The 24,728-nt window shown below is 37.3% G+C and overlaps 1 protein-coding gene across 4 annotated transcripts in view; it reads left to right on the forward strand.

Annotated features, from left to right (window-relative positions):
- The window catches only part of LOC145692849 (uncharacterized), a 118,670-nt gene that overhangs the window by 44,148 nt on the left and 49,794 nt on the right, over positions 1-24,728 (forward strand). For all 4 annotated transcript variants that reach the window (XM_081768367.1, XM_081768363.1, XM_081768366.1 and 1 more), the window contains exon 2: positions 4,041-4,272. In XM_081768367.1, the coding sequence (XP_081624493.1) occupies positions 4,057-4,272 (216 nt within the window). In that variant the 5' untranslated portion in view covers positions 4,041-4,056. The remainder of the gene's footprint in view (positions 1-4,040; positions 4,273-24,728) is intronic.

Raw genomic sequence — 24,728 nt, forward strand, 5'->3', positions numbered from 1 at the left:
GTACTGATAGTTGATGCTAAATTATTGAAGAAAGGCAGAGGCACTACACTGCTTATATCAAAAGGAGAATTTTGACCCTTGTAAATGGCGTTCATTTCACCATTCTACAATGGTTGTGGCGTAGCTTTTACAAGATGCATTTCTATGCAAAGAATGTTTGAGAATTCTGTCAATTTGAGTCCAGGAATTAGCGCTCCATTTGGAGGAAAGACTTGATTTCGATTCTCTTCAAGCCGGTTAATGTAGTCTCTTTGTAAGGAACTAATTTTTGTTTGCCGAAAGAAAACAATTTCTGCTGCAGATGAGGGACCAAGACCAGTCCTTACCTCAAAATAAGCAGTGTTGTTTGAAATCGAAAGCCAAAGTAGATGCTTTCCTAGTTTTTCTCGAAATACTTTGTACGTTAGCTTCTTCATTACTTGCGGATTTCTCTTTGGAGTATTTTATTACCTGTTTCTCATTAATATAGTTTTTCGGCAAGAGACATGTAAACGATTTTTTTTGTTCAGAACTACGAAAATAAGTTTCTACACATTGTTCAGCGTAAGCTCTAAACTCCGATAAACAAGATATTTGTATCCTTCCGCGTGTCACAAATATGATTGGCTAGTGATGTATCACTCCCACTCCTCACGGGGAGGAGCAAATTATACACGTGCATTTTGATAATACTGTCTCGTGATATCCAGATACTTACAGCAGCAGTAGAAAGAAAATAAAAGAAACTCGAAAGATAAAAAAAAGTATTTGAATTTCGCTCGTAAACAATTGTTGCTTAGTGAGTAAAGGTTTGCCTTGGTGTTTCACCACAACACTCGCGGAACCGGGATTCATGCCAGTCATCTTTCAGACTTTAAAAGCAGAACACCCATCCACAGTTGAGTTGGCGCCAGAATTACTGCGCATGCTTAGTGTTTATTTCTATTGTTTCATTAGCCACACTTGATTGCAGTATTATTAGATAATCCGTATTATATTTTTGTCATTTATAATAATATAGCAGTTTTATATGAAGCTTCATAGTAAAAGTAATAATGCAATCACATGAACTATTTTGCGGAGGAGTATGAGCGTCGGTAGGACAACAGCAAATCAACGAGATTTAGTTTCACATGGCTTTGTTTATCGCAGTTTAGAGCTTACGCCGAATAATGTATAGTCCATCATTGCGAGTCACACTAGCTTTGATAGTATTTGGGAGACCTCTAGCAACGGCCACAACCTCTCCTTCGTTGAATGGTTGCATTGCAGATTACACATTCTCTAGATTGCATAGCCTTTTCGCCTAATGATCCCGTTAGGATCTCTGTAATGACTGGGAAACAGACAAGGTGAAGCCCAAGAAAAGAACTTGATCGCGGAAAAATATTCACATTCACGGGAAAATATATTGCAACACAACCAGACACACACACACAATATAATACACTATTGATACACTTTTCTCTACCACTATACAGTTATGCCATAGTTGCACACTTGAAAATAAAGCACATTCACAGTTTCAGTTTAGAATCTGAGAAGAAAAGTAGTAATTGCAACTAAAATATTAACAGAAAAGTCCTTAGTTATATTTGTAATAAACCTCCTTAATGTTTCGGAAAGGATAAATATATAAAATTTATGGCATAGAAATCTATCGACCATTCTTTCATCATTGCAAGAGCTTCATTACATTGTTTAAAACTCAAATTGGTTCAAAACTAAATATCTCAGTGCATTTTTATCCGGTTTCAACGAGCTTTCTTTTATATTGTAGATAGTAAATAGCTCACTAAAATAACTGAAACGTATAAAATATATTTTTCAAACGATTAGGAAATGTTTCCACAACTTGACAGGGTAAGGGCAAAAATTCCTACATTTTTGAAGATTAGGTGGATGTAAATTTCTTAAAAGTGATTGTATGAAGTAAGATGCTTTTGGAGTTAAAATAATTTTACACAAATGATCTACTACTTTTTGTTTCTGAACTACGTTCAAAACTTCGAACAATAATCATATCGACTGGTCGCCATCTTAGCCCGCCATTTTGAGAATGACACACACATCCGATTTTCCGCGATTATTAGTATGTTATTCTATACAACTTGAAAAACCATTCCTGAAATTTTCAGCTTTTAAAAAATTACTTGATCTCAGCCTCATTTTTGTCCCTTTAATTACTGGGCTAAATAAAGCGTATGTTTTTCTAAGGTTTGCCATGATCTCCAATGCTTGTACTTGAAGTAAGTGAATAATGAAAATAATAATAATAATAATAATAATAATAATAATAATAATAATAATAATAATAATATGAAGGGTGTGTGTCTACAGAAAATCTAAGGAGGCGAAATTTAGTATTATTCTCTATCACACACAAGATTTTCTATACCAGGATATCAAATTTTGTACACAGATATATCTTCACCACATATAACCGTACACAAATCCGTTTTTTCGAATTTTGCCACGAGGGTCAATTTGCAACGTGAACAAAATTTATGCACGTTTTGGTTGTTTACCAGAACGCCTTGCATATATGCAACTAGTAATATATATTTGCTATGCCGGCTCACATAACAGGGGGGGATAATAGTTATTTGATTCACTCATATTGACAGGAGTAGGTCTTTGTTATTCATTTTTTCACGCACATTGACACCACCATTTCGTGTTACGTGCAGTGACGACACCAGCTTGAATTTTTTTGAGCGTGAGGGGCGCAAACAAAGGAGCAGTTTTACCCAAAAAGACAGTTTTATATTACTTGTTATACATTACAATACAACATGTCTAAAGGGGCAGTCGGAGGATAGACGTAACTACCATGAAGTACCCGCCCCTCTTGGCTCGTCTGGCGTCAAAAAATGATATGAAATTGAATCTTTCAGTTTTAAGACCCATGATTATGCCTGTTAGGCTAAGTTAGACGGTAGGGATGCGCACGAGACGAGTCGAGACAGGATATTCCTGACAAAATTCGAGTCGAGACACGGCTCTTCCAATAGAGAAATATACATTTTTCGAGTCGAGACATCACTTTTACAGCACATTTTCGAGACGAGACAGCCACAAATCTTGTCTCGTGCGCATCCCTACCGACGGACGATTTAGGCAAGTGGATAATGATGGAAAAAATTGGTGAAATTAGAGAGTGGGAGGAAATGGGAACACCCCGAGAAACCCACTGACACAATGTTATCAACTACAAACTTACTCGGTCAGGGATCGAAACAGGGACACCATCCACCAACGGTAAGTGCTCTACCACTGAGCCATCTGTAGAGCGTCATTACTAGTTTTGTGTGTACCAGTGGAAGGAGTTTTATTAAGAAACCCCAGTTAACTACAACGTCACTTGCAATGTAACATTTTACAGAGAACTATTGACAAATATATTGGTATAAAAAATTGTTAATATCAAGATAAGGAGAAGGAATACAGTTCACACCAAAATAAGTAATATTTGATGCTATTTATCAACGCAACTCATAAATTGTTTACTGTAGAGTATTGTATTCTTTGGGGTACAAACCTAGCCACTACACAAAGGTAAAAAAAATAGTCTTTGGAAATACCCTAGTTTTGTGGGTCTGGAGAAGATTGGAAAAATTAGCTGGTTGAACAGAAAAAGAATGAGCAAGTAAGGAAGAAAAGAACAATTTTAGATGTAATTGTGAAAAGGAAACGAAACTGTTTGGAACATTCCCTGAGAAGAAACTATAGCATGATTATGACAGAAAAATGCAGTGGCAGGAAAAAGAGGGAGGGCGAGAGAGTCTAAACTTGGTGGACGGTATTAAAACAGAAAATTGCTACGTGAGGACGAAGAGATTATTTGAAGACAGCGATACATGAAAGGTTCTCAATTTGAAGCAAGTGACCTCATAATAATCGCAGTATATCTATAATGATGATAATGATCATGATAATGATAATGATGATGATATGAATATTTATTTGCTAGTAATTTGTTCTAATCTGCTAAAAACTTCCTAAAGTGTTTCAATGATATGAAAAACCTCGAAATTTAGTAAATATTATTTTCTTTACAGAAGTTCCGTCTTCCTGATGAGGAACTTCCTGGCGGTTCCTGAGATCATCATCCTATTTCTGTTCTCCCAGTCACTTGCCAGGAGCCAACGAGGAACAAAATGCTCAGACATTGTTACTCCCGGGAGCTTCTGGGAGAGGGGATGGAACGGAACTGTGGACATTCCCGTCACCAGAGAACTTCAGGGATGGGATCTCGAAATCAGATTCACACAGAAGGTGGAACTCTTTGGTGTAAGTAGCAATTCTTTTCCTTCCATTATTATTATTATTATTATTATTATTATTATTATTATTATTATTATTATTATTATTATTATTATTATTATTATTATTATTATTTTGAGTTTAACGTCCCTTTCAGCAGCGAGGCTATATGGGGTGTGATTAACGTGGAATCCGAACCACACGAGCTCCGCCAGGAATCGAACCCGGGTCTCCCACTCCAAAGGCGAATACGCTAACCGCTTAGCCACGAAGGAGTTCAACTAACTATGCTTCAAGGCTAAGAAAGACGTTGATAGTGAGATGGATAATAATGAGGGAGTGATCAAAATAGGAGGAAACGGAAGAACCCCGAGAAAAACCCCACACACGGTGTTTGTCTGGCATAAAGCCCACTTGGCGGAAGCTGTGATCGAACCAGAGACCTCACGCATCAGAGGAGATTGCTTTACCACTGAGCCACCGCGTCTCATTCTAGTAAATTTTTGTCTCATTGTCAGTATATCTTCGAAATTCGCAACTCTCTAAAAGGCCATGGAGTCGATGAAAGAGCCATGACTGCCCTAACAACATTAACTTGGTTGGTTTGTGATCAGCACATAGAAACCCAGCGGTCATTTCTATTTTCTAAATTATAGTTGGTCACCTCTTAACTCAAGTAGCTCCGTAATGTCTCGCCAAGGTTTTTATACTCCAGTTTAATTCCGAGTGAAAGCTCATGTAGTTGGGCCGACTTACCATACTGACTAGTACGGGATTATGCAAAATAATAACATTTTGTACCGACACATTGACCTCCAAGCCTAACACAGCTCAATTTGCATAATACGCCCTATAGCCGATCATAGGCCTTCAAAGAATCAAAATGTGGCACATTTAAACGTCTGAACCATTTGATAGTCCCTACTTGAAACCGATTGTTTATAATGTTTTTTTGATTAAAATACGTATCCTGAAGGTGGTGAGCAGGGGCGGATCCAGGACGGACTTCTGGGGGGGGGGGTTGTAATACTGCTACTTACAGCTACTTTTAAGAGCTCCAAATTCTGGAATGGGTTTTATTTATATATAAAAGAAAAGAAAAGTTTCCTCCTCTGGGGGGTGGGGGGCGATTGCCCTGTTTGCCCCCTGGATCTGCCACTGGCAGTGAGTTCAAAATTTAGTCCGAAACCAGAATATATCAGGAGCCCTTTAAGTCAGAAAATTGAGGGCAACATGTTGGCTCAGTGGGTGCCCTTCCCGCTGGTCTCGTGGCTAGCACGTGGGCCACTGGTGTACGAATTCCCGGCTTTGATTGCCGGTGGTAGAGCATTTGGAACTTTAAATATCCTAGATGTGTTTGTGTTCGTATTCCTGTCGTTTAAGATAAGCGAGTAGAAAATAGAGATAAGTTACTGAGATACGTTAAGTGAATCAATTAACTTTTTTTTTAAAGTGGTAGAGCGTTTGTCTTTGGTGCCTGTGTTCCCTGGTTTGATCCCCGGTCACGTAAATTTGTGGTAAACAACATCGTGTCCATTTGTTTTCTCAGGGTATCCCGTTTCCTCCCACTTTCTCATTCTACCAATTCTTCCATCATCATTCGATTGAATTAACCATCCGACTCTCTTAACATAGAAGGCATAATCGTAGGACTTTAAACTGAATGATTTCATTTCATTTTTTTCTTTTTTCTTTTTTTTTTTTTTTTTAGAAATTTTAAATTCAATATATACACTTTTCGTTAAAAATAATTGGACAAGTGTCCAAGTGTTTTAGAAATTTTCAGCTTTTAAGAGAGGAGGAGAAGCAGCAATTTCTATATTTTTTCCCCCTCCGCATTTAAATGAATATCTCATCATCACGGGAAAACGACTGAACCGTTTGAAACGATCTTTGAAACAAAGTCAGAATTCGCATTTGGATTTATCATTACACTTTGATTGAAATACGTATTCTAAATGGAAAGGGTTTTTAATTTTTGTTTATAGGCTATTTGTAATTTCATTTCGATTGAAATACGAATCCTAAGAAGGAAAGGTTGAGGTTGAAATCAGGGGCGTCATTTCAGACTTCGCTTGAGGGGGGCAACAGCACCACCGACAAAAGACTTTCACGTTTTGTACTAGTATATTAGTAGACAATCAATTAAAGTATAGGCCTATGTATTCTTCAAACTCTTGGGGGTGGCAATTGCCCCCTCCTGCCCCCCTAAATGACGCCCTGGTTGAAATGTATCTTTTCAAACATTTTTCGTAAACATGTTCGTCTCGTGCGAAGAACGACTGTATTCCTTGTTTCAAGGTGAGCACATCGGACCGGTTAAAAATTTCCATAAGGATTCAACCAGCAGTTTCCTTACATGTTTTCATGAGAAATTTTTTCATTTGTTTTTTTTATTCAATTATGTCACACGTTTTCCTTTACGTTTAATGACGTAATTTCCTTGTTTTCCTGTTGATTTTTTAAAACATTTTTTCCCTTTTGTTTGCGTATTTCAACGAAAGCCCTCTTCTTAATATAATTTTCTGTTATTATAATATTAATTAAAAAATGGTTTGGCTGCAACAAACAAAAAAAAAAAAAAAAAAAAAAACTTTCCCAAGCTAATAATTTGTTTAGTCAACATGACCTTAACTCTGTTTATCAAGTTTAATATACACTACTGGTCATTAAAATTGTAACTCTTCCAAAAGGAACAGCTAAGTTTGATAGATACCAGAGGCGGATCTAAAAAATTAAAACCTGGGGAAGGGTCAACCAGAACCCATACTATGATAGGACTATCATGAGTTTAGTATAAACTTTCAAAAATATATAAGTAATAGCTTGAATTATTTTTGTCACTCAAAAAACTGGGGGGCCTAGTCAGACCGGTAGCCAGCCCAAAAATGTAGGGGGGGCCGCCTGAAGTTAGGGGGGCCCGATCCAAAAATATTACCGATATAGTTCAACACCATAATATAGTTCATTTGCAAGCCTACTGTAAAAATTTTAGGGGGACCCGCAAAAATTTAGGGGGGCCGCCCCCTAGATCCCCCTGGATAAGGGCCTGGGCCTAGTACTGGCTCAGGGCTAGATCCGCTTCTGATAAATACCTAGGTACATACCTTATGGTACGTTTCCATTTTACATGAATCTTGTAGCTGTCATAAACAAAAAGACCTCGCTACCCGATCTTTCTATCTACTGTTTAGATTTTACAACTTCTTGTAAGCAAGAAAGGTACGGTATCACCACCCATGCAGCACTGCACTCTAGTGGACAAACAGTGAACCTCCTCATTAAAAACGTGTATTTTATCGCACTTCCCCTCCTGTCCAAAAGAATACGTTGTTTCGGAAGCGGCGAAACTGGTTTTTCTTTTGTGTCAGTGGGAGGGCGATAGCAAGTAGCAAGCAAGACATCCCAGAAAGTTGCGTATCGTTCAACTCCTTGCAAGATGGAAAAAATGTTTTATGATCCTTTCAAGACTATGTGTACACCGTGAAATATGGTAGGGTTTCAAGATCTTTTTATATGACAGCTACAAGTTCTTCTAACGTGGCAACCCATCGTTACGGTAAAAGAATGAACTAAGTACACCGTTCTGTGCAGTGTAGGTGGTGGCTAGGTCTAGGAGAACATAAGGAGATAGTCAATAGAGTTGCTTACGAGACATGAATTAATACTGTAATGCCTCGAAAAAGTGTGTCAAGGTGTTTTTATTGGAAGAGATCAGTTCCCTAACGAAAATTAGGTCTCTTCTCAACTTGTAGCCAACTGTAGTTCTCAATAAGATGTAAAACCAGCATGAACGAAAATAACTGCTACAACACGGCAAGGAATAGAAAAGAAGTTATATAGAATGTCATCCTGTACTAACAGAAGGCAAGTGGTTTGCAAAAATTTATCTGTTGCGATATTCGTAGGTCTTCCATCCAGTGGTCGAAGTGAGAGGGTATGCAGTGATATGCCATACCGCCTCTGGTATTTTCAGTGATGAAGGCATACCGTCTCTGGTTTTTCAATGATTGAAACATACCATCACTGGAAAGCAGATGCTAAATTCCTTTAATAAATCCATTTTTATACACAGTAATTGGTGAATAGCTTTGCACGTAAAAGGTTTTATTTCTAATGTAGAAATAATTTCTAAGTTGATAACACCGGCACTTCTGTTACCTTTTTCCTATCTTTTGTTTTTAAAATGAGGTGTCTGCAAAGAAGTTCACCTAGTTTATATTTAGATGTGCCATACTGAATTGTTTCTTTGTTATATATATATATATATATATATATATGAGTGTGTGTGTGTATGTGTGTCTTTTTCCCTTAATGCATATAAATGCCGTATTTTGAGCATGGGCGGGTTTAGTTATCTGCTGTGGGAGCGGACCTTCCGGGTGTTTGGAATACCCCACAGTAGAGTGGGGAACCGGGAGTCTTCCCGCAGGAAATTATTAATATCCTAATTCGGTTTTTGAGCATTTTCATGTATAATTCTCTATAATAGAACATAAGGGGACCTTTTCCCAGAAAGTTGGAGGGATCAAAGTCTCTTCATGCCCCTCCCCTTCGCGTTACTACAGAGAAGCTCTCCAATGTTTTTCAGACATTGTGTAAATAGAAATGCAATCTCAGGAAATATCTTAGATGTGTAAATATCTTTTAGGAAACATACCTCACTGCATTTCAACATTTAGATAGCCGGTATGTCAAATCAAAATCATAATAAAACATACCGCCTCTAGTCTTTTCCCACTTCGAACACTCCATGTGTAAGTCGTTGCCTGATCATGGATCAAACGCGAGATGTGAGGTCACGTGCAAGGTTAGAGGAAAAGTGGAACATGGTCTCCATCCAGGGACTATCAGACGTTGCGTGCCAAATGCAGGTATGTTTTATCAAGTTAGAATATCTCGCTGTTCAGGAAGTTCAGAAGTAGTTCCTGAACTCTCTCCTACACCTCAGCATTTTAATGGAGGCTAATCAATGTATCATTGATGAGTGTTAGAAGCGAAAGGGGACAGAATCAATGACCAGGATCAGATTAAGGGAGGGGCTTACGGGGGTTGTAGCCCCGGGGCTCCAGGTGGACGGGGGTTCCACTCTGATCAAAATCTCAACTGGCTATTTAAAAAGAAACATACAAAATACAATAATCATCATAAGATAAAATATGACCAAAATATGCTATTTGGTAGGTATATGAGGGTCAGGCGTTATTTGTAATTACTATAGGTAAAAGAAAAATCTACACTCTGAACAAATTTAAACCCATGTACTACTACAAAAATGAGAAGCTACTTCATGTTTAAATGTGTTCTCCTCTCCCAGTTTACTTTTTGCGAACCATTATTTCCTTTTCATGTTCATTAACCGCATTCCTCTTTAAAATTATTATCCCTTCTTTTCTTCTTTCCACAATGCCAAACTCCTTCATACATACTATCATTTCTTATTATTAGAATCATGTAAACGTAGCGTACATCTGATGTGTGCCTTACTTGTGTACAACTGTATTGTAATAAAGAACACTTCTTAATTGTTTGTATATTTGGTTGGATTGTAGTTGACGTTCCTTTCAACGCAGAGGCTGTATGAGGCGCACAACTTAAAGTAGGATTCAAACATGAGCTCTCACCGGGAATCGAACCGAGGTCTTCCACTCTGGAGGCGAGTACGTTAAGAATATAGCTACAAGAAAGCTCTGAATGCTTTCTTAATGTTGTTTCTACGTTAACACTTCACTTATAGGATTGGCGTGTACATTTAAAGTTTCTTAAATATTAGGACTTTCTTCTTGTGAAGAGTGGACACTTTTGAGAAACGGTAAAAGTTAACATTTTATCGGTAGCTCGTATGTGCTAATTCTCGTATACAGATTGTAGCGATAAAAGTGTACTCATTTCCTGAACATGTAGCTATAAAATACTAAGTTTTACCGTCTTGATATATCTTAAGAGACAGCACTGTTGTTGTATACACAACAAGGATGTTAGAAAATAGAGGATCTGTCCATACGTATCTTCATCCTATGAACTCAGTGAAGCCGAAAAACAACTGAGCATCGTCTGAGCTGGTACGTCTGATTGGCTACTCTCGTTTCCGCGATTTTTGTTGGCTCGAAACATTGCGATCTTAGTGGCGCGGAGCGGGCAGAGTAGATGTGGCGGAACTGTGACGTATGGCTTCACGATACGTATGGCAAGATAGCCCCCCCACTTTAGAAAATTGAAACAATGACTATGTCATTCGTTTGTACTACGTTTGTACCGTTTGTACCGAAAATATTTTCGTTTGTACCATTTTCCTTATAGGGTTACTTGAGAGGTCGACTGGGGGGGCTATCTTGGCGCCAAGATAGCCCCCCCGTATCACAGCACAGAAAATTGGAATACACCATTCGAAAGCAAATCGTTTGTACCGTTTGTACCGAAAAAAGTTTTGTTTGTACCCTGATAGTTTTCAAGAAACAGGGGATGAAATTTGGGGGGGGCTATCTTGGCGCCAAGATAGCCCCCCCGTATCACAGCACAAAAAATTGGAATACACCATTCGAAAGCAAATCGTTTGTACCGTTTGTACCGAAAAAAGTTTTGTTTGTACCCTGATAGTTTTCGAGAAACAGGGGATGACATTTGGGGGGGCTATCTTGGCGCCAAGATAGCCCCCCCGTATCACAGCACAAAAAATTGAAATACACCATTCGAAAGCAAATCGTTTGTACCGTTTGTACCGAAAAAAGTTTTGTTTGTACCCTGATAGTTTTCGAAAAACAGGGGATGACATTTGGGGGGCTATCTTGGCGCCAAGATAGCCCACCCCGTATCACAGCACAAAAAATTGGAATACACCATTCGAAAGCAAATCGTTTGTGCCGTTTGTACCGAAAAAAGTTTTGTTTGTACCCTGATAGTTTTCGAGAAACAGGGGATGACATTTGGGGGGGCTATCTTGGCGCCAAGATAGCCCCCCCGTATCACAGCACAAAAAATTGAAATACACCATTCGAAAGCAAATCGTTTGTACCGTTTGTACCGAAAAAAGTTTTGTTTGTACCCTGATAGTTTTCGAGAAACACCCGATGACATTTGGGGGGGCTATCTTGGCGCCAAGATAGCCCCCCCGTATCACAGCACAAAAAATTGAAATACACCATTCGAAAGCAAATCGTTTGTACCGTTTGTACCGAAAAAAGTTTTGTTTGTACCGAAAAAAGTTTTGTTTGTACCCTGATAGTTTTCAAGAAACAGGGGATGACATTTGGGGGGCTATCTTGGCGCCAAGATAGCCCCCCCGTATCACAGCACAAAAAAATGGAATACATCATTCGAAAGCAAATCGTTTGTACCGTTTGTACCGAAAAAAGTTTTGTTTGTACCTTGATAGTTTTCGAGAAACACGGGATGACATTTTGGGCGGGAGGCTATCTTTGCGCCAAGATAGCCCTCCCGTATCACAGCACAAAAAATTGGAATACACCATTCGAAAGGAAATCGTTTGTACCGTTTGTACCGAAAAAAGTTTTGTTTGTACCTTGATAGTTTTCGAGAAACAGGGGATGTCATTTGGGGGGAAACTATTTTGGCGCCAAGATAGCCCCTAGGTATCACAGCACAAAAAAATTGAAATGCACCATTCGAAAGCAAATCGTTTGTACCGTTTGTACCGAAAAAAGTTTTCTTTGTACCCTGATAGTTTTCGAGAAACAGGGGATGAGATTTGAGGGCTATCTTGTACGCAAGATAGGCCCCCTAATGTGTACTTTTTCCATGTCCATTGATAAGTATTATATGTTTATCCATGTGAATTGATGTGTATTTAGAATACTGGTTCTGCATATCAAAATGAAAAACTGAAGTTTTCAGTAATAACTCAACGTTAGAATTGAATCGGCAAGTGGGAAAACAGTTTGATTCCAAAATAAACCATTTTGAAGTAAAAGCAAAAATAACACTAAAGATGTAGAACTACAACTTGTAATGAAGAGCAGTGCAATTTGCAAGACCTTGCACGTTATAACAGAATGCTATAATGTCGACTGTACATTTGTGGCATTAACAAACGAAAGTTATTTTTTCAAATATCTCAAAATGCGTTTTGTGGACTAGTAGTGGTTTTCCACTCACCGATTCAATTAAATTTTCTCTATTTCTGCCCTTTTCCTTAAGTAAATACGTATTATTCAGCAATGGCCTGTTTGCTTACTTCTATTGTCTATGAAAGCGCAAACTTCTCGAGCCGTTAATGTGACAGATATGTGTAAAGCTGAAACGCGGAAGGACGCAGTTTAGGTGAGCAAACATTTCATCTTTTAGTTTTCTTTGTTTAAGATTATTTCTGTAAATCCAGTTTCTTTCTGAATTTGTACACACTTCGTTATTGTTATTATGGTATTTATTTACGGAAAAGGGCACAAAAGAGAAAATTTAATTGAATCGTTCAGCGGAAAAACACTACTAGTGCACAAAACGCATTTTGAGATATTTGAAGAAAGAACTTTTGTTTGTTAATGCCACAAATGTACAGTCGACATTATAGCATTCTGTTATTACGTGCGAGGTCTTCCAAATTGTACAGCTCTTCATTACAACTTGTAGTTCTAAATCTTTAGTGTTATTTTCGCCTTTAACTCAAAATGGCTTAATTTGAACTCACACTATTTTCCCACTCGCCAATTCAATTTTAAAGTTCCGTTATTCCCAACAAGTCCTTTTTTTATTTGGATATGTACAACAAGAGTTCTAAATACACATAAATTCACATGAATACACACATAATACTTATTAATGGGCATGGAAAAAGTACATATTAGGGGGCCCATCTTCCGTACAACATAGAATACCAAACGCCATCCACTCTTTCTTGAAAATTATCAGAGTACAAACAAAACATTTTTCGGTACAAACGGTACAAACGATAAGCTTTCGAATGGTGTATTCCAATTTTTTGTGCTGTGATACGGGGGGGGCTATTTTGGCGCCAAGATAGCCCCGCGCCCAAAATATCATCCCGTTTCTCGAAAACTATCAGGGTACAAACAAAACTTTTTCGGTACAAAAGGTACAAACGATTTGCTTTCGAATGGTGTATTTCAATTTTTTGTGCTGTGACACGGGGGGGCTATCTTGGCGCCAAGATAGCCCCCCCAAATGTCATCACCTGTTTCTCGAAAACTATCAGGGTACAAACAAAACTTTTTTCGGTACAAACGGTACAAACGATTTGCTTTCGAATGGTGTATTTCAATTTTTTGTGCTGTGATACGGGGGGGCTATCTTGGCGCCAAGATAGCCCCCCCAAATGTCATCCCCTGTTTCTTGAAAACTATCAGGGTACAAACAAAACTTTTTTCGGTACAAACGGTACAAACGATTTGCTTTCGAATGGTGTATTTCAATTTTTTGTGCTGTGATACAGGGGGGATATCTTGGCGCCAAGATAGCCCCCCCAAATGTCATCCCCTGTTTCTTGAAAACTATCAGGGTACAAACAAAACTTTTTTCGGTACAAACGGTACAAACGATTTGCTTTCGAATGGTGTATTTCAATTTTTTGTGCTGTGATACAGGGGGGCTATCTTGGCGCCAAGATAGCCCCCCCAAATGTCATCCCGTGTTTCTCGAAAACTATCAGGGTACAAACAAAACTTTTTTCGGTACAAACGGTACAAACGATTTGCTTTCGAATGGTGTATTTCAACTTTTTTGTTGTGATACGGGGGGGCTATCTTGGCGCCAACATAGCCCCCCCCCAAATTTCATCCCCTGTTTCTCGAAAACTATCAGGGTACAAACAAAACTTTTTTCGGTACAAACGGTACAAACGATTTGCTTTCGAATGGTGTATTTCAATTTTTTGTGCTGTGATACGGGGGGGGGCTATCTTGGCGCCAAGATAGCCCCCCCAAATTTCATCCCCTGTTTTTCGAAAACTATCAGGGTACAAACAAAACTTTTTTCGGTACAAACGGTACAAACGATTTGCTTTCGAATGGTGTATTTCAATTTTTTTTGTTGTGATACGGGGGGGCTATCTTGGCGCCAAGATAGCTCCCCCAAATTTCATCCCCTGTTTCTCGAAAACTATCAGGGTACAAACAAAACTTTTTTCGGTACAAACGGTACAAACGATTTGCTTTCGAATGGTGTATTTCAATTTTTTGTGCTGTGATACGGGGGGAACTATCTTGGCGCCAACATAGCCCCCCCAAATGTCATCCCCTGTTTTTCGAAAACTATCAGGGTACAAACAAAACTTTTTTCGGTACAAACGGTAGAAACGATTTGCTTTCGAATGGTGTATTTCAATTTTTTTTGTTGTGATACGGGGGGGCTATCTTGGCGCCAACATAGCCCCCCCAAATGTCATCCCCTGTTTCTCGAAAACTATCAGGGTACAAACAAAACTTTTTTCGGTACAAACGATTTGCTTTCGAATGGTGTATTTCAATTTTTTGTGCTGTGATACGGGGGGGCTATCTTGGCGCCAAGATAGCCCCCCCAAATTTCATCCCCTGTTTCTCGAAAACTATCAGGGTACAAACAAAACTTTTTTCGGTACAAACGATTTGCTTTCGAATGGTGTATTTCAATTTTTTGTGCTGTGATACCGGGGGGCTATCTTGGCGCCAAGATAGCCCCCCCAAATGTCATCCCCTGTTTTTCGAAAACTATCAGGGTACAAACAAAACTTTTTTCGGTACAAACGGTACAAACGATTTGCTTTCGAATGGTGTATTTCAATTTTTTTTGTTGTGATACGGGGGGGCTATCTTGGCGCCAAGATAGCCCCCCCAAATTTCATCCCCTGTTTCTCGAAAACTATCAGGGTACAAACAAAACTTTTTTCGGTACAAACGGTACAAACGATTTGCTTTCGAATGGTGTATTTCAATTTTTTGTGCTGTGATACGGGGGGGCTATCTTGGCGCCAAGATAGCCCCCCCAAATTTCATCCCCTGTTTCTCGAAAACTATCAGGGTACAAACAAAACTTTTTTCGGTACAAACGGTACAAACGATTTGCTTTCGAATGGTGTATTTCAATTTTTTTTGTTGTGATACGGGGGGGCTATCTTGGCGCCAAGATAGCCCCCCCAAATTTCATCCCCTGTTTCTCGAAAACTATCAGGGTACAAACAAAACTTTTTTCGGTACAAACGGTACAAACGATTTGCTTTCGAATGGTGTATTCCAATTTTCTGTGCTGTGATACGGGGGGGCTATCTTGGCGCCAAGATAGCCCCCTCAGTCGACCTCTTAAGTAACCCTATAAGGAAAATGGTACAAACGAAAATATTTTCGGTACAAACGGTACAAACGTAGTACAAACGAATGACCTAGTCATTGTTTCAATTTTCTAAAGTGGGGGGGCTATCTTGCCATACGTCTTCACGATTTTGTTTTATGGGTAGATCCTCTATTTTATAACATCTTTGATACACAGTCAATTAATTAGCGCTTGCAGAGGCTTGTTTCGGAACGAATGTACTACGTGAGTCAAAACTTGATGTATTTTGCTACAAAATGACACCAAAACCATGTCTGTAAGATAAATGAATAATCAATATGAGTTTTCGAAGTTGTAAAGTTCTTTTTGATACACTGTATGTAAGCCTGGCATTTTATCATGGTAATACGGGACACCTTCGATCTCCGCCCTCCAACTTTGCAACGCAATTCAATAATCTGTAGGTCTGGTTATGAACAACAGTATAATAGGCGAAAGTTTCCTAATTTGCTCCCTCCAATTCTTCGTTCCCTGCAATTAATAGTACGGACTGAAGATATTTACAATCCAACTACAAAAGAATAGCCTTAAAAACGCAAAATGACGTCTTATAAAAATACTTCACATGAAAACAATATGCAAATAATCTCGTTTTTATTTAAAGGAGTGATACAATCTACCTTCAATATTCTTCTCGCGTTTAGTAATATTTATTTATATGGTTGTATTTGCCAAAATTACGTTTGTCAGTTTAATCTGATGAAAACTTAGCTGATTTTTTTCTTTGCGTCGTGTGTAATTATCAGGGCCTGATTTGCATATTTCTAAGCCCTAGACCAAGGCACAATTCTGTCCTCCTAGCCTCTCAGAAATATTATTTATAATTCTTGTTAACTTATTTAATGTCTTGCTCGAAAAAAAAAAAAGTCACTCATCTTCCCTGTGCTTGTAGATGTAGAAGCACTCAAAGGAATTTTGTGTTTGCTTGTCTTTTTGCTACTAGAGAGTGCCCAAGTTTCCAACATGTGGAATGGTAAAAGTTGCAATATGGCATTGGAAATTTTGCAGTTAAGTTCATAGTTCAACTTGGTTCAACTTGGTTTCAGAAACGGGTACTTCTCTTTCAAATTGGAAGAAAACGTACACTGCAGTTTAGGCATTCTTGTTGATACAAAACTGGATGACTTCACTTGTACGACAGTTTAGTTCGTCGTGCACTTTATCAAAGATGGCAGATCCCCTTGACAGCTAATGGACAATTGCAACTCTGCGGTGCAAATCTGTTGGCTTTCTCCCTTTCAAATCGAAGAGGGTGGTGTAATAACTTGCTCAAAGCTGATACGTGTTAAAGCTTTTTGTTCATTCACTAATTACAGGATTCCCAGCCAATGTCAGAACTTTTGATTTTTCCCTTTTCGAGTATCTGACATTGATAGCAGAAATGGGATGGGATTAAAATACGGGACATTTGCCGGTCCCGACTAAATTTACGCGGGACACTCGGGCCCAAAATCGGGACTGTCCCGTTTTTTACGGGACGTATGTCAGGCTTACCTGTATGGCACCTGAAGTCTTAATCCGATCTAAATTTTACCATAGTTTTGATTCAGTTCTTCAACCGAATACAACATGCCTTCTTGTCTTCATTGTTTAACACATTGATCGCCACAGTATTTTTTGTAAATTTTACTGTCAACGGCAAGTCGATGTGTATCAGAAATGATACACGAAGTGTAGGCGGAATACCTACTTAAAGAAAAGTATTCAACTGCGCCAGAATTACTGCTGCAATATGGTTTTCCAGCGCCCTGACTACAGGTAAGATGTGCTTAATATACTGTACCAGCCTGTGTAGCAGATCGTATACACGTGGCGTGGAAAAGAACGTTCGTTGTGTATCAGAAATGATACACGAGGCGTAGGTGGGACACACTGTGTGTATCACCTGTGATACACATGGCGATCAATGTGTTAAGAAAAAGATTCAGTGATATTTTAGGGTTATATCTTGAAGCTTATAAAATATTCTACTTCTGAAGTTTAAGAGAAGCTTGCACGCTGAAGCGTATGACATAAATTATGTAACATTTATTAGGTACAATACATAGAATGCCTATCATATGCTATTATAAGTCTGTATTAAAATTGTACGATACCAATAAAAATTGTATGGCTTCTGTGATTCAGAAAAAATGAACAATAGATAACATCTTCTCATATTCTTTGTGTAGTGTGTGATATGATTGCGTGACATCTGTTTCAAGGTATTCTGCACGCACCGTTATTCTTGATTTAACGATCATATCTTAATGAACATTAAGTTCTATAAAAACATTATTTCTGTGTAACTTTGACGTAAGGTAATATTATTTTGTATGTGTATATTGTTTCCGCATGTATAACTGTTAAGAGCTATAACGTTAATATCTATATTACTCCTAACCGTAAATAACGTAAGTGAAATCAGAAGAATTTAATTACATTAGTTCATTCATCTTGCAAAAGAGTGTTTCTCAGCCACCATACCGCGTTCCGTTAAAGGAACCCCTAAAATCATATTTACCTGACTGTTTTCTTGGTTTAATTCGATTAACGCAATTTTCACGGATGATTGTATGCAAGTTATAAACATATTACATACCTATTGGAAACGTGTAGTACTCCAAAAACGATTCAGAGTGCCAAATTAGATGGAGATTCAACACCTTTCTTCCCGCAGTAAAATATATTGAGGAAAAACCCTCCAATTTTTTTCCTGGAGGAACGTTTGAGAGCAAAAGGCTTAGAATTATTAAAACCAGGGCAGAATATTTGCATGTTTCTTTCAGGAAAAATGTAATCGACAATATAAGAATATGACTGGACGAAGAAGGGGTGGTAATGACGAGGAAATTCAAGTCCTTGGGATTAATACTAAAGGAAAATAAAGGAATAGAAGAAGATTAGCAGCAGCTGGACAAAATAGAGAGAAACGGAAGGAATATTTTGTGACCGTAGGGTACCAATTACGCCTTAAGGTTGGTTTAAAGGGACAAGCTTTGACGATAGATGCCACTACAATCTTCCTATCTCTCTTATGTACTTTTTACCTTTCACAAAAATTCACGATTTCTTTTACAAATTTCAACCTAGAGACTTCAAATTTTTAGAGAAGGGATTTCATAATCTATCGAAGGCAATAATCCGTGTCGATTTTTTATTTAGAATCTTCTTCATTGTTGAAATGGCTTGATTATTGAAATGGATATCCAAACCTTTAACAATATAACTGTTTCAACAACGAAGAAAATTCCAAATAAAAAATCGACACGGATTGTTGCCTTTGATAGGTTATGAAGTTCCTTCTCTAAAAATTTAAAGTCTCTAGGTTGAAATTTGTAAGAGAAATCGTGAAGTTTCGTGAAAGGTAAAAAAAATACATAAGAGAGATACGAAGACTGTAGTGACATCTACCGGCAAAACTTGTCCCTTAACACCAAACTTAAAGGTTGATTGATTGATTTTGAGTTTTACGTCCCGTTCAGCAGCGAGGCTATATGAGACGTGGACCTACTGATTAACGTGGATTCCGAACCACATGAGCTCCCGCCGGGAATCGAACCCGGGTCTCCCGCGCCAAAGGCGCATACGCTAACCGCTTAGCCACGGAGGAGCTCTCCAAACTTAAAGGAAAAGCTTACGAAACAGTAGTGAGATCTGTGGAGGACGAGGAAGAAAGAGGAACAGAAGTTGCATGTTGTGCATATGAAAAAAAAAACTGCAGTGGGTGTGTGGAGGGATGCGGATGGACAAAATGAAGAATGATGTGATCCGAGGAACAGTAAAGATGAGACCAGTAGTAGAAAATGTGCAGACTGAGACGGTTTGACCATGTGAGAATACCTTTGGAATAAGTAGGGCCTACTTTTGGAATGAATGCTATAAAATTGAATGGGAAATGAGCCCGAGGCTGGCCAAAGAAGACTTGGGAAGATTATGTTATGAACTGTATGGTGCAGTGAGGTGTTACAGTTGATATAAGTTAACACAAGATAGAAATAAGAGTAGGGCAGCGATTCGAAAAAACCGACCCCAACTATTTGGGAGAAAGGCTTTGAAGAAGGAGAAATACGTATACGATATTTCTAGTATTTCGAAATTGAAATTTCACATTTAGACTTTTATTCATAAGTTGTTCATTCTCTAAAACAACTTAGATAGTAATATAATAACGAATAGAAATTTTTTTAGTGCATTGTACGAGGGAAGGTATGTAGGACTACTGTAAGCAGCAACAGACTTAAGAAGGAATACGGAACGGTGTCGTGTAGTTGTGTTAGTGGACCATTTACGAATTTTTCAGTGCTCACGTACTAAAAGGGAAAGAGATTATTTATCTTTAAGGAGTTCGATTGATCAACGTTCTTTTATATATTTCCTCTGTCTGCCCGTCAGAGAGACACAAAACTTCATGAATTACTTGATGGATCACCATAAATTTTGGTCAGGATGTAAAAAGTAAAAAAAATTAGGAATCGAACTCGTTGATGCAAGAGATCCATCTTCTTAATATGAGCGGCTCGGGCGAACATAATGATATGTCACATTTTCTAACTTTCTAGTAACTGGAAAAGAAGGTTGACCATTCACATGAAATTCAATGCAATGACAGATACTAAATAAGTTTCCCCTGTCTTCTGCAAGTACATTTCCGACAATAAAACTACCTACATACTCTTCTATGGTTCGATCGCAGCCAATTTCTATGTAATAACTCAATTTCGCAGGAAGTGGCGCGCTTACCGTTATGTCCGCCTGAACTGCCCATATGGATAATAAAATTATGTTGAATGATGTTTACTGTGTGTTTCAGATGTAAAGCATCACGGGCAGCGGCCAATGGTGCACGATATTCCACGCGGTGTTGCCGGATTTCGGACTCCCCTTTCCCTTCTCGCTCGTCCTCCAGTTGAGATTATGACACATACATTGGCAACATTATTCACAATGTAAATGTACTATTCCAGCAAACTCGCATCCTAAAAGTATATATAGTAACTAAATTACTTACCTATTGACTTTTCCAATGGATATGCTAAACACTCGTCTTCAACATTACTTTCACTATCGTCTATGTCAGTTAATATTTCGTCATTGTCTGAATCTGAGTCTTGTAAATTTATTGTTATGGGTTCCAAAAACTGTAAACACAAAAAATAATTCTTCGAGCTTAACTTCGTAGCACTTGAAAGAAAAAGAAAGAAAAAAACGAAGAAAGAAAATAAAACTTCTGGTGTACTCGGTTTGCTTAAAGACACTGTCAGCTATAATTTTGAAGAACAAACGAATTACCACGAAAGAAAGCAAACGAGACACTGATAAATTCTCATTATGCTAGAAGAGAAATTACGTTCCTACACAACTAGCTCCTTTATTTCCTTATCCGTTTTCATAACCAGTAACACGCTTAGGCTTGGTGTAGGTGCCACGAAACCAATCCATCTGATTCCTAAGCAACTCGATATGCTCGAGTTTATTTTGGGTTACGATAATTTATGACACCATTCAGACGCCTGATGCTTTTGGTTCCCTTATAGAGGAGAAAAGAGGGTGTTAAAAGTCGCACATAATAAGGCAGTGGAACGTGAAAGAGATAAAGGAACAGAAAACATAATGCGTTTCTTCTGTCGAATAAGAAAGAGCCTATCTTGAAGTAAATTTCAAAACAAATTACAAACTTCCCATGCTTTATTGTTACGATGTTAGGCGTATACATATGAATCAGATTGCAAAGGTATGTAGCCACGAGGGAAAAGGGGGCCCTGACTTTCCAAACTATTTCCAACTCCAAAACGAGGTTCGTCTGGTATATTTAATAAACTTATTTAACAGTTAATGCAAATGAGAGACGTTTATAGTGAAATATGAAAATTAAAACAACAAACATCATCAATACGGTTTTTATACCTAATTGAAACAACTAAAATTAATCATATGCTTTATATTCTCATTTCCCTAACTGAGGCACTGTGAACTCGCTACTATATTATTGCATAGTAATATCTGAGTTGATATTTTTTCGAGTTTTTTCCCTTCAGTATTTTAACCTACGTGAACACAAAGTCAGATAAACAGACTGCTATCAACAACATTTGTTTTCTTATGAATAACTTATTCATTTATGTCTTACAATCCGGTTTTCAACTTCAGTACTGTCCTGATCCGTCTTTTGATAAGGTAGCATCGTGAAAACATAATATGTATATAGTATACATGGTGAGTTAAATTGCTTTCATATTCTGAAAGAGGCCATTTGTTCTGTTTTTAATGTGTGAAAAGCTTTCCTCCCCATGGAAGTAATGTTCCCTAGAACAACCTGCTGATTACACCCCTGATTCTCCTGTAATAAAAGTTGAGTTCCAGTTCCAAATCGAAGAAAAATCCACTGGAAATTAGACGTGGGACTCAAATGTTCGTTTTACTAATTGTTTTATATGGAAACCTTTAAAAGTGTGTATCATGACAACCAGTTGTCATAAAAAGATGTAGTTTTCACGTATATATTCATAATTCTTTTCTCTATTTGGTAAAGTGAACAGTTAATGTGCTAGTACAATATTTCTAATAAGCGCCTCTGGTATTGTCAAGATTCGCAGTAGCGCGAGAAGTCAACGTGCAGAACTACTTTTCGCGAATTGTCAACACCGCTCAAAGCCAACTTAAGGTCATGCCGCTTATCATTTGAAACACACAATAATTGTTATGTTTATATGGTTAAGATAATAAAATATAATGGAAGTTGAGTCATTATTTAAGAAGTAAGATAGTATTTATATAGGAGTAGATTTATTGAGTAATTTTAATTATTTTAGTTAATATAAAAGTAATAATATAAATGATATTTATAAAGTTATAATAAGTAGAATAGTGGCTGGAGTTGGTTATTAAGAAGTTAGTTTTTGATATTTTTTGTGTATGTTTATGTGTTTATGTATTTTTAATATAGTAATAAATTATGTAATAATTATAAGTATAATGTATATTTATAATTTAAAGACTTTTTTTTTTAAATGGTTGTTGGTTTTGATTGAGATATTTTGAAGCTTTTGAGAAGATGGTTGTTATTAAATGATGTGGTTTGAATATTTATTAATTGTATTGTTGATGGATGATGATTGAATGATTATAATTACTTGAAATTGATAGTTTTTATACTAATTTGAAGATATTTTGGATTTAAGGAAAACCATGTTTACATTTGTTTCTTGACACAAAGGAAGATATGTTTTTTTTTAAAAAAAAAGTTACTTTGGAAGTGTTCATGTAACATATTTTTGATTTTCATTGGAAATTTTATTTGCGTATTAGTTTTTATTTATAATAAGGTTAAGCGAGTTGTTTTTTTAAATTTTATATATGGATTGTTTTTTTTTAATTTTTGGTTTACTTTTAAAATTGCATTCAGAAAGGAAATATTACAAAATACATGTGAATATAGAAATTTTTAGCTTTTTTATTATTTATGTCCATTGGAACATAATAAAAAATCGGTTTTCTATGTTTTAGCCCTATACTTAAAAAATGGCCTGTTGCATTTTGTAACTGGTTGCATACCACTCAGTTAACTTCAATATAAGCAAACTCCTTCACGTCATGCTTAAAATATAAAATAAAAAAGAACTCTGATTAGAAATGCAAATACCAATCGCGTAGACTAGCAGTTATAATTATTACTTCGCCGTGAGAAGGTCCCGGGTTCGAATCCATAGGTCCAGTCATTCTGAATAAATATTTCCAGTGCTCTCTTCAATTTCAGCAGGCAAATAGAAAATAAATAAACATAAGAACACCCCAACACCTGTACGCACCATGAATGATATCTCAATAAATTATACAGGTCTCCAGATGCAGATAGAAAGGATAGTTTTAGAGCTTGGCAGATCAGGTTTATAAGAAACCAATAGAGATAAGAGCGCTACAAAAGCGTACGTACTATGAATGATACCCCAAAAAACAAGGTTTCTCTGAATGCAGTTACAACGAATATCTGTTAAAACTCGGAGGTGACGTTGATAATAAAACAAACTGAGATAATTACGCCCCAACGAACGTATGCAATATGAGCGAGATCTCAAGCAAACTATACATATATCTCCACATGCAGTTACGCATATATCATACGTAAAAGCTTGGGGACGAGGTTGAAGGAAATAAATGGTGATAAATGCGACATAACGAACCTACCTGATGAGTGAGATCTCAAACTTATTCTAGAGGTCTCTGGACGTGCAGTTACGAAGGATATCTTTCTCAATCAAACTCTATAGACCTTTCCACACGCAGCTACAAAGGATATTTTAAGGTTTAGGGATGAGGTCGAAAGGAAAAAAAGTGGAAGGAGATAAGAGGGCCCCAACGAATATACGAGACGTGATAAGACTTCAACCAAATTATACAGTTTTTTTTTGCATGCAATTAGAAAGGATAGCTATTAAATCGTGAAGATAAGGGCGATAGGAAATAAATGCAGATACAATCCAAAGAAAGTACACTGCGTGAGTCAAACTTAAATCAAACTCTATAGGGCTTTCAGCATGAAGTTATAAAGGATATGTATGATAATATAGGCTTGAAAAGTTATCTCTTATATCTTCTTTATTTCTAGTTTTTTTCTCTCATCCCTAGCGATGAAGGTCTCAGACAGAGAATACCGGAATAGTGCGTTTAAGCATACGTCATAGTTGATTTCTTCCACTTTCCCATCCCACTGCTATTAGAAGACATGGTTTCTCAGTAGAGCACTCACCTCTGATACTAGAATGTTCTTGATTATATCGCAGGTCAAGTGAGTTTGTGGTGGAGAACATGTCCGTGGTTTTTCTTGGAGTTCTCCAGTTTCCTCTCACATTCTCATTCTATCAACTATTCCATAATTGTTTATTCAATCATTGGTCTCCTTTAGCCTGAAGGGCATAAGCATGGGATGTTAAATTAAAAATATCATTTTATTTTCCCATTCTATTGTTCTTATGTACTACTAAGTAAAGTAAGTAAACTTTACCTGGAAGTTTATGAAATAAATAAATGTCTGAAACTTCTATTCTTGTCCGTCGTTTGATTTTCTCAAATGGAAAATAATCCATCAATATGACAGTACATATCATAAGCGTTAGTCAAATTTTCTCAAATAATAAATAAATGCAATTCGTACATATAATTAAGATTAGTCAAAAATAAATTAAGGAAAGAATCTGGTATTTTTTAGTTTGTATGAGGATAATCCTAAAAGT

Source organism: Thermobia domestica, chromosome 8, assembly GCF_964235325.1.
Source record: "Thermobia domestica chromosome 8, izTheDome1.hap1.1, whole genome shotgun sequence".
Classification (NCBI taxonomy): Eukaryota; Metazoa; Arthropoda; class Insecta; order Zygentoma; family Lepismatidae; genus Thermobia; species Thermobia domestica.